General features: G+C 37.4%; 1 protein-coding gene across 1 annotated transcript in view; it reads right to left on the bottom strand.

The window, feature by feature from the left end:
- Positions 1-635: 635 nt before the first annotated feature.
- Positions 636-15,140, bottom strand: part of LOC113884516 (cytochrome P450 2C31-like) — a 51,906-nt gene continuing 37,401 nt past the window's right edge. The window contains exons 8-9 of the mRNA XM_027529141.1: positions 3,330-3,471; positions 636-1,277 (exon numbers count right to left, since the gene is read on the bottom strand). Coding sequence (XP_027384942.1) covers positions 1,096-1,277; positions 3,330-3,471 — 324 coding nt within the window. The 3' untranslated portion in view covers positions 636-1,095. The remainder of the gene's footprint in view (positions 1,278-3,329; positions 3,472-15,140) is intronic.

The raw sequence follows: 15,140 nt of genomic DNA, 5'->3' as shown, positions 1-15,140 counted from the left end.
TCTATTCCAGTCATGACAGAAAAGTAAAGAGATACATACTTTTTAGGGCATTATTCTTCAGTATTGATGGAAAACAAAAATGCACATATATGGGCAGACACTTCACTTCTAGCAAACTACCCCAGAGAGATAGTATAGGAATAATAAAAGATGTATGCAGGTAGGAGCATTTCTATATTAACAAAAGTTCAAAATAATCTAAATATCCTTGAACACTAAGATAATTTTTAAGATTATTATAGGCATGAAATATGGTATTATGAGATACACTTATTTATATAGATTGTGAAAGTACCTGTTTCTATAATATAATGTCACCAAGAAGTCAGAGATATATTGTAAATAATAAATACATACACACATATCCACAGCAACACACATGCATATTTTTCTGTGTTTTCAAATATAACCATAAATACATATTATTTTCCTTCTTTTTTGCTTTAATATGTCTATATCTGTAATTGAGTCTATGTGTGGGTCTGTGTTGAATAACTAGGGGAAAAGAGAAAGGACAGCCTTGAAAATAACCAGCAAATGTAATTTTGGTCTCATGTTATTCCCTGTAGCTGGAGCAATCTTCCTCTGCTTTCTTCCTGCATGTGTGTATGTATATATACATATATAAAAACATATACATCACACATATAATTACACTTTAATGAACATTGAAAAAAACAGAAATTATACATGCCAAACTGTCAAGAGATTACTCCCCCGAAGAGATAATAACAGTAAGAGATGAGTACATTATACATATATATTTTTTAGCACATGTGATAATTTTCTACTTTAATTTTTTTTTAAATCAAAATATAACATTTATAAGGTACCTTTCCACTGTAGATGAGATACAGCTTAAGATCTCAGGATAGAATTACAAAAAACATTTTATTGAAGACAAAACAGTGAGCTGTAGTTCATGAAGCAAAACTTGAACTGAATCTTAAAGAAAATCAGGAGAGACAGGGCTCAGGAAAGTCACTCCTGACTCTAAGGGAGAGGTGGACCATAGCTAACAGCAGGGGCACAGGGCACCAGCTTGTGTGGACAGAGCTGGAGAGGCTCATCTGCGATCCGGCAGCAGCCCTTTCTTCAGACTGGAATGAAACAGACCTCGTAGAAGTGTGGTATAGATCCCACTCCTTTCAGAAGTGGTGTAGTATCAATGTTCTTCGGATCAACCAGAGGTTTCAAGGTAAATTTCTGTAAAATGCTGACCAGGAGTAAAAACAGTTCCATGCGGGCCAGGCCTTCTCCAATACAAACTCTTTTTCCTAGAAATGAGACATAAATGAAATATCCATATAATTCTTATTTGATCTAGTGCACAGGGAGATGTAGATAAATATGAAATGAAATAATAAAGTAAATAAATAGGTAAACTAAGGAAAGATGAAATAACCAATGGCTTGTCCTATTTACACCAAAATCTGGTCTGCTTCATTCCCTCAGAACATATTTCTGTGTACATTCTATTTAATATATTTTTTAATCCCTTTTGTACACCCATGTGGGAATTGCTTTACTGAGGGTGGCCAGTGACATTTTTCTATACTCACACACACACACACACAGATATACACAAACATATACACACAAACAGACCTATATACACACACTTGCTCGTCCCAATCAGCATGAGACACACTAAATGTTCTCCATCTACCTCCAACCCAAGTCTCAACAACAGGTTTATTTCTCCTCATCTGATTTCTAAAAATAATCTTGACCTTGCCATGTCCCTGTTTTAACACTATTTTAAGAGTTTACCACTATCAGCTATAAAAAGAAATGTCACAAACTAGACATGAGTATTACTACATGTTCACCAATCCTGGACACATAAGCTATTTCAAGTGTTAGGAATTTCCAGTCATTCCTCCAAATGAAATACTTGTCCCCTCAGCTCTGCCAGCTGAGATTCTCTACATCTTTATAGATCCACGGCAGGTGTCATTTTTTCTATACAAACTTCTTTGATCTATTCAGGCAGATATAATTTACTCCTTCACTGGTATTCCACAAGACTTATTAGTGCTTCTAATACAGAATATTTCACATGAAATTATAATTATTCCTCTGTCCCACACACTGGAATATAAGCTCAGAAGGTAAAGCCTTAGATCTTATAATGGTAGCACAGTGTCAGGACAAAAGCAATCCCACAAACTCTGTAAACTGAACAGAAATCTTGAGCAGGCTCATTATGGACCCAAAATTCAGGAAGAATATAAGATTAGCATTGTCTCTCCATGCGATCACCTCTGGGCACTGTTCATAGTCTGGGGGTGTTTCTCCATCTTCCCAGATCCATTCTGTTTGTTTTTCTTTTGCACCTACTCTGTGTTTAGGAAGTTGATTTCTTTGGAACGCACAACCCCAATAGTTAGTTACCTTCTTTACTGTGAGTAAACTCAGAGGATTAAACATTGAGAAGGTTAGAGTATGCCCTCCCTCAGTCCCAGCCTGTCAGGCCACAGTTTCAGCAGTGGCTGTATTCTCCAACCTACAGACCCATCTCCTGCTGAGGCAGCCATTCTCTTTGCTAAAAGTCTGCTTGAGTTTCAGCAACACCCTCCTTCTCCTGACTCTTCAACATAGGATGGTAACATCGTCCTGCTGATGCTCATCCCTGAGTACTTGACCACTCCTTGCCACGTCCCTTAATCGTGTCCACACCTCTGAAAACAGTCTCTTCATTAAACTGTCTAAAGTATCCTACCTCTTTCTTTCAAGGACCCTGACAAATTAAAGGAAGATACTAAGTATAAAATGTTTCTTCCTGCAAGAAAACTTCCTTTATCTTCCAACTACTCTGCCCTCTGCTGTGTCCCTCAAAATGCAAGATTCAGGAGCTTCTCTCTCTGGATGCCCACTGAAAGAGTGGAAACACTCTGAAGAGTATTTTCTCTCTGGAGTATCCTTGCCTTTAACCTGCATTTCTCTTTCTTAGAGGAAGGATGCATCTGTTACTCACATTTGTATCTCTGGACCTGAGTGAGCATGAGTCTACTACATATAAGGTATGCAGACTACATTGAGTGAATTGACTTCATTGAGTGAATTGACTTCTCAGGGCAGGGGAGAAAAGCCGCAGTGTCTAGAAGCCTAATATCTAGGAGGAGCTCTTAGGAGACTCAGCAGTGGGTAAGAGAGCAGAAGTCAGGAAATACAGCCTCCAATCCAATGAGAAATTATCTGCACTTTGGGAGTGGTGCCTCTGGCCTCATGCAAATGACAATTTGTCCAGCCCAGACTAGCCTCCATGCAAAGCCCTTCCTTCTCTCATTTCACCACTGATGTAGACAAAAATGAAGCATGCTTGCCTGCTGAAAAAACCATGAAGTAGTCACTCTTCTTAAAGTTACCACTTTTATCCAGGAAGTGACCAGGATCAAACTGCTCTGGGTTGGGAAACTCCTTGCCATCGTGCAGGACAGAAGTCAGAGATGTTAATATGGTTGTGCCCTGAGATAAAGAGAAACAGATTAACTGGATTATAAAAATGGTCATGGAGCTTGAAAAAAAAAATACCTTGTCTAATCCTTTCCTTTTGTAGATGAGATGACTGAAGCACACATACAAAAAAAAAAAATTTATTCTTTCCATGTCAGAGAACAAGTTAATGACCAAGCCTGTGCTGTGCTTAGACACTCAAGTCATGTCCGACTCTTTGCAACCCCATGGACTGTAGCCCACCAGGCTCCTCTGTCCATGGGGATTCTCCAGGCAAGAATACTGGAGTGCCATGCCCTCCTCCAGGGGACCTTTCCAACCCAGGGGTCAAACCTAGGTCTCCCTCATTGCAGGCAGATTCTTTACTGTCTGAGCCACCAGGGAAGCCCAGTGACCAAGCCTAACAGATCTTAAATCCTACAACGCCAGTTCAGGGCACTGTTAAAACCTGACTCCAAGACAATAGTCTTCAGCTTGTAGTCTACCTACTGCACTTGCTTTCCAGTAAATTAAAGGAGCTGCGTTTTTCTTGACAAAAAACGTTAAACGTGCTGATGTCACTGAAAATCTAGCTCTTTCTCTTTGGAATCAAATATGACATCTTCTTCAAAACTACATGAGTGGCCATATTTTTAAAAACTATTTTCTTCTCCTACTAAGATGAGTAACTAGTAAGCATACCCTCCTCCTGCCATGTTTTTTCAATGTATTTGTTGAATATTCTTCTGGAAGTAGGATGGCATTTCTGGTTTCTTGTAAGGTTTTCCTAAACTCAGAGATACCAAATAACATAATGATTTAGAGTTTAGTTTTTAGAATGAGTTGAATTTTTCTCTGCTAAATTAATCTCTGTGACTATAGGAAAGTTTTTTGTTTTGTTTTGTTTTTAACATTTGCATGCCTCATTTTCATCACAAGTAAAATATAAACAGGGAGTTGCCTGGTGGCTAAGCTTCAATCTGTAGCTTAGGTTTAATCCCTGGTTAGGGAACTGAGATCCCACAAGTGGCTCAGCAAGCCAAAAAAAACTAAACTGACAACAACAACAACAAAAAACATAAGCAATAAATTTGCATTATTTTATTATATAATGAGATAATATAAGAAATACTTTTTAAACAGAGATTATTGCCACAAGCTAAAATGCTCAATAAGTAGAAATTTTGCTGCTGTTATGATAACAATGATTTTATTCACAATATTTTGGGATCATAATACTACAGAGACAAAATTCAAATTCAGATTCATCTGAATGCCTTCTGGTGTACTGTATGGCCTTTCCAAATACATGATATACTTCTCACTCCAAAACATCATAGATTGAAAGACAGACCATCATTTCCATATGGGCAAATAAATAAAAGAATCAAGATTGCCAGGAGAAATAAAAATAACCTCAGATATGAAGATAACAACACCCTTATGGCAGAAAGTGAAGAGGAACTAAAGAGCCTCTTGATGAAAGTGAAAGGTGAAAAAACTGACTTAAAACTCAACATTCAAAAAACTAGGGTCAGGGCATCCAGTTCCATCACTTCATGGCAAATAGATGGGGAAACAATGGAAACAGTGACAGACTTTATTTTCTTGGGCTCCAAAATCACTGCAGATGGTGACCACAGCCATGAAATTAAAAGACGCTTAGTCCTTCGAAGAAAAGCTATGATCAACCTAGACAACATATTAAAAAGCAGAGACATTACTTTGCTGACAAAGGTGTATCTAGTTAAAGCTATGGTTTTTCCAATAGTTAAATATAGAGTTGGAACATAAAGAATGTTGAGCACTGAAGAATTGATGCTTTTGAACTGTGGTATTGGAGAAGACTCTTGAGAGTCCCTTAGACTGCAAGGAGATCAAACCAGTCAATCCTGAAGGAAACCAGTCCTGAAAGTTCATTGGAAGGACTGATGTTGAAGCTCCAATACTTTGGCCACCTGATGCAAAGAACTGACCCATTCAAAAAGACCCTGATGCTGGGAAAGATTGAAGGCAGGAGGAGAAGTGGATGACAGAGGGTGAGATGATTGGATGGCATCACCAACTCGATATACAGGAGTTTAAGAAAGCTCCAGGGGATGGTGATGGACAGGGAGGCTGGCATGCTTCAGTCCATGGGGTTGCAAAGAGTTGGTCATGAATGAGTAATTGAACTGACTGGAATAAAGGGGAAACTGAAGTTTCAGTCTTTCCTGAACCTCTTCCTTATGACACAGCAACTCCTGTGATTCATTTTCTGACCTGGATGGGCTTAGAGATATACCCTGAGCATGAAGTACAGGAAGATAGTATGGCCACAGTACAAAGGCTTTCATATAAAGTTAATTAGTGACAAAAAAATTTATCCTGGATGATGGGACCATCTGTTGCTATTTAGTGTCTGAGTTGTGTCTGACTCTTTACGACCCCAAGGACTATAGCCTGCCAGGCCACTCTGTCTGTGAGATTTCCCAGGCAAGAATACTGGAGCGGGTTGCCATTTCCTTCTCCAGGGGATCTTCCCAACTGAGGAAGATGGGACCATCTACTTCAAGATATAACAGAGTAACTGTTTTTGAGTTACCCTCACAAACCTGAAATATATAAAAACAGACAGAAGGACTTCCCTGGTGATCCAGTGGTGAAGAATCTGCCTGCCACAGGACATGGGTTTGATCCCTGGTCCGGGAACATCCCACATGCCTCGGGGCAACAAAGTCCATGCACTGCAACTACTGAGCCCGCATGCTCTACAGCCTGCATGATGCAAGAAGACACGCCACTGCAATGAGAAGCCCAGGCACTGCACTAGAGACTAGCCTCTGCTCATCACAACTAGAGAAACCACAAGCAGCAATGAAGACCCAGTGCAGCCAAATTAAATAATACTTTCTGAAATCCTCAGGGGAAAAAACACGAAGTAACAGTTTTCCAGCATTGAACAAGAAGCAATCCAGGATTGTGATACTTTAATAAAGAGGAATTAGGTAGACCCTATGCTGCTGCTGCTGCTGCTAAGTCGCTTCAGTCGAGTCCGACTCTGTGCGACCCCATAGACGGCAGCCCACCAGGCTCCCCCGTCCCTGGGATTCTCCAGGCAAGAACACTAGAGTGGGTTGCCATTTCCTTCTCCAATGTATGAAAGTGAAAATGAAGTCGCTCAGTCGTGTCCGACTCTTAGCGACCCCATGGACTGCAGCCTACCAGGCTCCTCCACCCATGGGATTTTCCAGGCAAGAGTACTGGAGTGGGTTGCCATTGCCTTCTCTAGGGTAGACCCTATATTCACTCCTAATATACTTCTGAGAACGCTTTCCTCCTAGTGTGCAGGGAGGTGGCAGCCAAGCAAAGTGGGACCCTTTCTGAGCTAAGGAGACAGAGATCAAAACTTGATGCCTACAACTCATGAGGAAGGACACAAGTCAGGAAGAATCTATAAACAGGGAAGATCTCAAAAGTATACAAGACTATTCTCTGTACACTCATGTCTGTGGGTTGGGCAGCTTCAGGACCCCAATTAGAGTATGACTCTTGGGGAGGTGAGAACTGAAGGTGGATACCAGATGCTGTACAGTGATAGAGAAGTTGAGGTTCAAACCCAGTGCAACTCAGATTTTCTGTCATGAATGATCCCCCAAATTCTAAGTTGTTGGATTAATGAACCCACCCTGGACTAAGGGTCATGCCCTAAGATTAAATCAAAAATTGAAATTAAATCACAATGACAAACAATTATAATAAGCTTAAGAGACTAAAGGACGTATGTCAGTGATTTAGCTGCTTATCAAAATAAAATTCAGTGCCCTTAAAGAAAGGGTAATCCAGACTCCCCATAAGACATCACTCAAAACGTTCACTATACAACAGAAAATTAAAAGTAAATGTGAAATGAAGTAAATGTGACCCAAGTTTGAAGGGAAAAGAGCCAATAGAAGTAGAACCCATATTATCCTAGATATTAGAATTATCTAAGAACTACACAAGAACTACAAACCATCCATCATAAGTATATCCAAGTTCTTAAAGGAATAATTAATAACAAAAAAAGAATAAATGGGAGATCTCAACAGAGATTTAAAACGATAAAAATAGAAATTCTAGAAATGAAACTTTTACTGGATTGAATTAAAACATTAGAGACTGCAAAAGAAAAGATTAGTGAATTTAGAGACATAAAAATAGAGTAACGGCTGAGAAGCCCCTATTGGAAGAACTTCCCAACAGACAGTAAGTATAAACTGTGAAATACAAACAAACACACACATTCTGCAAGGTAGCCAAAACCATGGACACTCAAGTGTAGAAAACACTTGAGGAGAGAAAAAGATACTGGGTGAGTTTTCCATTTTAATGATGTTATCATGAGGAGAGGTCTCAGACAACAAAATATTGAGTGACTAAAACATGGCCATAAGCCACATCTCACTGCTTTAAAGAATCAAGGACAACATTCAGCTGTACCTACTGCACAGAAATGAAAAAAGCGGGTGTGGGGGGTAATACCATAAAAGAAAGAGCCAGAGCACAGGACCCTTAAATTCCGTATATGAAATATCCCAAAAAACTGACAATCCTATAATCCTTGAATTATATGCAGAATAAATTCCAGATAACTACCCTAAAGTTAAAAAAAAAACTAAATTTAAAACTCAGAATTTTGAGTTGAGAACAACAATGACCTGCTAAAACAAGAAAATGAACAAAGCTGGATGTTCCTCAAAGGACATAAATGAACCAAAAGTCCCTATGATATATCATTAAAAATATGTAGGACAAAATCCAAAATAATTAGACACACATACATACACACACACACACACACACCAAGAAAATGTTACCTATACACAAGAGAAAGAGAAGAACAACAGTAACACTAAAATAACAATAGTGATAATGAAATAAACAGATAAGAATTTTGAATCACAATCAAATTTTGAATTTATAATCATAACTATTATAGTCAAGGAAATGAAAAAATGTCTCAACATGAAGTAAAATGTTAATGAATGAATTATCAAAATATAAATTGTAAAGAGAAGCCAAATGGAAAATCCAAAACCTAAATTTATGGTAGATTAGATTAATTATTAAATAGGCTTTGCAATAGTTTGAAAGAAAAAATTGGTGAAATAGAAGAAAAATCAATAAAACTTTTTTCAGTCTGGAGAAAAGGAAAAAATTGAAAACAAATAAGCAACCAGAACCTAAGGAACCTTTTCAACAACACAAAAGGTGATTGGAGTACCAAAAAAGAAAAAGAAAATAAGTAAGAGAGGACGGGTAAAATATATTAGAGAAAATAATGAAGAAAATGTAGACATCTACAATGTAGACAAATAGAATAAATAAAACAAAATCAGACTTAAACATAAATATATTGCAGTTAAAATTTAGTCAGATACACACAGAAAACTTGAAGGCAGTCGAAGAAAAATGGCCCATTACCTACACAAGAACAAGAATTCAAATGACGGCTGACTACTCATCAATAAAAATGGAAACCAGAAAATAGTAAAATGAAATATTTAAAGTGCTAAAGGGAAAAAACGTATAGCCAGTTAACACAGTAATCTATATCCAGATACCCACCTGTTGTAAACAAAGTTTTATTGGAATATTTCCCTGCATATTTCTTAAAGCATTATCTATGGTTACCTTTTTCTACAATGGCAGGTTAAGACCACATGGTCCACAAAATCTGTATCACTGCTTGGCCTCTTAAAGAGATGTTTGCCAACCCTGTTAAAAGCAATAATTATAACACTAATGGTAGCTTTATAATATACATAGATATTATACATGTGATAACTTTGGTATAAAGGAAGAGGAGCAAGTTGAATAGTCATATATGATTGCAGTGTTCTTGTATTCTTTAATTTAATAGTTTAATTTTAAGAAGACTGTAAAAATTTAAGAATACATATTGTAATCTCAAGACAAATCATTTAAAAAATAGTTCAATGACAATAGATATTTACAATCCTGAAAAAAAAACTACTAATCTAGAGGAAGGCAGGAAATGAGAAGTAGAGAGATATAAAAAAGAGGGACAAAAAAAAAAAAAGCAATTATTTAAAAGTACAGTTATTCCCAAGAGAAAACAGTAAAGGAGGAAGAGTAGAGTTATGAACCTGATGGGTAAGCAGGACACAAATGATGAATCTGCAAATATAGACCCATCATATCAGTAATTATATTAAATTGCAATAAACTAAACATTCCAATTTAAAAAGTAGAATGCACTTACTAGACCTATAAGGACAATCCATCCAAAAGCAATAGAACACAGTGTCCTCAAGCACACATGAAACATTACCCAGAATAGATCATATGTTAAGGCACAAAACAAGTATTTAGAAGTTTTAGAAGACTGAAATCACATCATATCAAGTATATTTCCAAAGGAAATATTATAAATTGAGAAATCAATTATAAGAAAAGTGGAAAATTCACAGAGATGTGGATATTAAACAATATGCTACTGAACAATCAAAGGATCAAAGAATAAATCAAAAGAGAACCAAAAAGTACCTTGAGACACACAAAAAAGTAAACATGATGGCATACCAAAACTTGTGAGATCAGGAAAAGCAGTTCTAAGAGAAAAGTTCAGTGATAAATGCCTACATCAAAAAATGAGAATGATATCAAACAAGCAACCTAACTTGACATCTCAAAGAACTAGAGAAAGAAGAAAAAACAAAGCTCAAAGTCAGCAGAAGGAAGGAAATAGAGATCGTAAAGTAAATAAAAGAAACAGAGACCAATAAGAAAAAAGAAAAAAAAAAAAAAAACAATGAGACTAAGAGTTAGCTTTTTAAAGCCATAAACAAAACTGACAAACCTTTAGCTAGACTTACCAAGAAGAAATAAGACTAAAATAAGCAGAAATAAAACAGGAAACATTACAACTGATACCGGACAAATACATACAATCATAACAAACTGTTAATATAATGAACCATACCAGAACAAATTGGAGAATTTAGAAAAAATAGATTCTTAGAAACCTACAACCTATCAAGAAAGAATCATGAAGAATTAGAAATCTGAATACATGAATCACGAGTAAGGAGATTGAACTGGCAATCCCAAAACACAAAGTGCAGGACAAGACAGTTTCACTGATTAACTCTAACAAATATATAAAGAGAAATAAATACCAATTCTCAAACTCTTCCAAAAAATACAAGAGGAAAGGCCACTTGCAAACTAACTTTGAAAAGCCAACATTACCCTTCTATTATAACCAAAAAGAATATTACATGAAATGAAAATTATAGGCCAATATCCTTGATATCTGGTCCCATCACTGCATGGCTAAAAGAAGGGGGAAAAGTGGAAACAGTGACAGATTTTGTTTTCTTGGGCTCCAAAGTAACTCACTGCAGACAGTGACCACAGCCATGAAATTAAAAAACGCTTGCTCCTTGGAAGAAAAGCTATGATAAACCTAGGCAGCATATTAGACAGCATATAAACCTAGACAGCAGAGACATCATGCTGCCAACAAAGGTCCATACAGTCAAAGCTATGGTTTTTCCAGTTAATTATGTATGGATGTGAGAGTTGGACCATAAAGAAGGCTGAGTGCCAAAAAATTGGTGCTTCCGAATTGTGCTGCTGGAGAAGACTCTTGAAGAGTCCCTTGGACTGCAACATCAAACAAGTCAATCCTAAAGGAAGTCAGCCCTGAATATTCATTGGAAGGACTGATGTTGAAGCTGAAGCTCCAATATTTTGGCCACGTGATTCGAAGAACCAACTCATTGGAAAAGAAACTGATGCTTGGACATCAGTTGAAGACAAGCGGAGAAGAGGGCGGCAAAGGATGAGATGGTGAGACAGTATCACCAACATAATGGACATGAATTTGAGCAAATTCTGGGAGATGGTGAAAGTCAAGGAAGCCTGGCATAATACAGTCCATGGGGATGAAAAGAGTCAGACACGACTTAGGGACTGAAAAACAACAACAATCCTTGATAAACATAGATTCAAAAATCCTAAACAAAATATTAGCAAACTGAATTGAAGAATACAGTAACAGGTGGATTTATGAGCAAGATGGATTTATCCCAGGGATGCAAGGATGATTCAACATGTGTAAATCAACTGGTGTGTTAGAACTCATTAACAAAATGGGGAATAAAAAACAAAGAATCCTCTCAGTTGATTCAGAAAAAAAAAAAAAAGCATTTGATGAAATTCAACTTTCATTTATCATAAAAACTCTCAACAAAGTGGTATAGAGGGAAGGTACCTCAACCTAAAACAAGCTATATATGACAGCCCAACAATCAATATGATACTCAACAGTGAAAAGGTGAAAACTTTTGCTTTAAGATCAGTAAGAAGACCAGAATCACCACTTATATTGAACAGAAGGATTCAGGGTTTGGGGGAAAAAAAATTTTTTTTTTTTACTTTACAATATTCCATTGGTTTTGCCATACATCAACACGAATCTGCCATGGGTATACACGTGTTCCCCATCATGAACCCCCCTCCCACCTCCCTCACCATACCATCCCTCTGGGTCATCCCAGCACACCAGCCCCAAGCATCCTGTATCATGCATCAAACCTGGACTGGTGATTTGTTTCACATATGATGATTTGTTCACATATGATGATTCATTCTACATGTTTCATTGCCATTCTCCCAAATAATCCCACCCTCGTCCTCTCCCACAGAGTCCAAAAGACTGTTCTATACATCTGTGTCTCTTTTGCTGTCTTGCATACAGGGTTATCCTTGCTGCTGCTGCTACTAAGTCACTTCAGTCATGTCCGACTCTGTGCGACTCCATAGATGGCAGCCCGCCAGGCTCCCCTGTCCCTGGGATTCTCCAGGTAAGAACGCTGGAGTGGGTTGCCATTTCATTCTCCAATGCAAGAGACTGAAAAGTGAAAGTGAAGTCGCTCAGTCGTGTCCGACTCTGTGCGGCCCCATAGACAGCAGCCCACCAGGCTCCTCCATGCATGGGATTTTCCAGGCAAGAGTACTGGAGTGGGTGTCATTGCCTTCCATATATATGCATTAGTATACTGTATTGATGTTTTTCTTTCTGGCTTCCTTTACTCTGCATAAGAGGCTCCAGTTTCATCCACCTCATTAGAACTGATTCAAATGTATTCTTTTTAATGGCTGAGTAATACTCCACTGTGTATATGTACCATGGCTTTCTTATCCATTCATCTGCTGATGGGCATCTAGGTTGCTTCCATGTCCTGGCTATTATAAACACTGCTGCGATGAACATCGGGGTACACATGTCTCTTTCAATTCTGGTTTCCATGGTGTGTATGCCCAGCAGTGGGATTGCTGGGTCACATGCAAGTTCTATTTCTGGTTTTTTAAGGAATCTCCACACTGTTCCTCATAGAGGCTGTACTAGTTTGCATTCCCACCAACAGTGTAAGAGGGTTCCCTTTTCTCCACACCCTCTCCAGCATTTATTGCTTGTAGACTTTTGGATAGCAGCCATTCTGACTGGCATGAAATGGTACCTCATTGTGGTTTTGGTTTGCATTTCTCTGATAATGAGTGATGTTGAGCATCTTTTCATGTGTTAGCCATCTGTATGTCTTCTTTGGAGAAATGTCTGTTTAGTCCTTTGGCCCATTTTTTGATTGGGTCATTTATTTTTCTGGAATTGAGCTGTAGGAGTTGCTTGTATATTTTTGAGGTTAATTCTTTGTCAGTTGCTTCATTTACAATTATTTTCTCCCATTCTGAAGGCTGTCTTTTCACCTTGCCTAGAGTTTCCTTTGTTGTGCAGAAGCTTTTAACTTTAATTAGGTCCCATTTGTTTATTTTTCTTTCATTTCCAATAATCTGGGAAGTGGGTCATAAAGGATCCTGCTGTGATTTATGTAAGAGAGTGTTTTGTCTGTGTTCTCCTCTAGAAGTTTTATAGTTTCTGGTCCTACATTTAGATCTTTAATCCATTTTGAGTTTATTTTTGTGTATGGTGTTAGAAAGTGTTCTAGTTTCATTGTTCTACAAGTGGTTGACCAGATTTCCCACCATCACTTGTTAAAGAGATTGTCTTTAATCCATTGTATATTCTTGCCTCCTTTGTCAAAGATAAGGTGTCCATAGGTGTGTGGATTTATCTCTGGGCTTTCTATTTTGTTCCATTGATCTATATTTCTGTCTTTGTGCCAGTACCATACTGTCTTGATGACTGGCTTTATAGTAGAGCCTGAAGTCAGGTGGGTTGATTCCTCCAGTTCCATTCTTCTTTCGCTAGATTGCTTTGGCTATTTGAGATTTTTTGTATTGCCATACAAGTTGTGAAATTATTCATTCTAGCTCTGTGAAAAATACCGTTGGTAGCTTGATAGCGATTGCATTGAATCTGTAGATTGCTTTCAGTAGTATACTCATTTTCACTATATTGATACTTCTGATCAATTAAGTTTATTTCTGCATCTATTAGTGTCCTCTTTGATTTCTTTCACCAGTGTTTTATAGTTTTCTATATATAGGTCTTTTGTTTTTTAGGTAGATATATTCCTAAGTATTTTATTCTTTTCTTTGCAGTGGTGAATGGAATTGTTTCCTTAATTTCTTTTTCTATTTTCTCCTTATTAGTGTACAGGAAAGCAAGGGATTTCTGTGTGTTGATTTTATATCCTGAAATTTTACTATATTCATTGATTAGCTCTGGTAATTTTCTGGTGGAGTCTTTAAGGTTCTATGTAGAGGATCATGTCATCTGCATACGGTCAGAGTTTTACTTCTTCTTTTCCAATTTGGATTCCTTTTATTTGTTTTTCCGCTCTGATTGCTATGGCTAAAACTTCCAAAACTATGTGGAATAGTAGTGGTGAAAGTGGGCACCCTTGTCTTGTTCCTGACTTTAGGGGAAATGCTTTCAATTTTTCACCATTGAGGATAATGTTTGCTGTGGGTTTGTCATATATAGCCTTTATTATGTTGAGGTATGTTCCTTCTATTCTTGCTTTCTGGAGGGTTTTTATCATAAATGGATGTTGAATTTTATCAAAGGCTTTCTCTGCATCTATTGAGATAATCATATGGCTTTTATTTTTCAATTTGTTAATGTGGTGTATTACATTGATTGATTTGCAGATATTGAAGAATCCTTGCATTCCTGGGATAAAGCCCACTTGGTCATGGTGTATGATCTTTTTAATGTGTTGTTGGAGTCTGATTGCTAGAATTTTATTAAGAATTTTTGCATCTATGTTCATCAGTGATATTGGCCTGTAGTTTTTTTTTGTGTGTGTGGCATCTTTGTCAGGTTTTGGTATTAGGCTTATGGTGGCCTCATAGAATGAGTTTGGAAGTTTACCTTCCTCTGCAATTTTCTGGAAGAGTTTGAGTAGGATAGGTATTAGCTCTTCTCTAAACTTTTGGTAGAATTCAGCTGTGAAGCCGTCTGGACCTGGGCTTTTATTTGCTGGAAGATTTCTGATTACAGTTTCAATTTCCATGCTTGTGATGGGTCTGTTAAGATTTTCTATTTCTTCCTGGTTCAGTTTTGGAAAGTTGTACTTTTCTAAGAATTTGTCCATTTCTTCCACGTTGTCCATTTTATTGGCATATAATTGCTAATAGTAGTCTCTTATGATCCTTTGTATTTCTGTGTTGTCTGTTGTGATCTCTCCATTTTCATTTCTAATTTTATTGATTTGATTTTTCTCCCTTTGTTTCTTGATGAGTCTGGC

Source organism: Bos indicus x Bos taurus, chromosome 26 (genome assembly GCF_003369695.1).
Source record: "Bos indicus x Bos taurus breed Angus x Brahman F1 hybrid chromosome 26, Bos_hybrid_MaternalHap_v2.0, whole genome shotgun sequence".
NCBI classification, from domain to species: Eukaryota; Metazoa; Chordata; class Mammalia; order Artiodactyla; family Bovidae; genus Bos; species Bos indicus x Bos taurus.
Note: the sequence above shows the minus strand (reverse complement) of the source record. Positions and strands in the feature narration are given on the sequence as shown.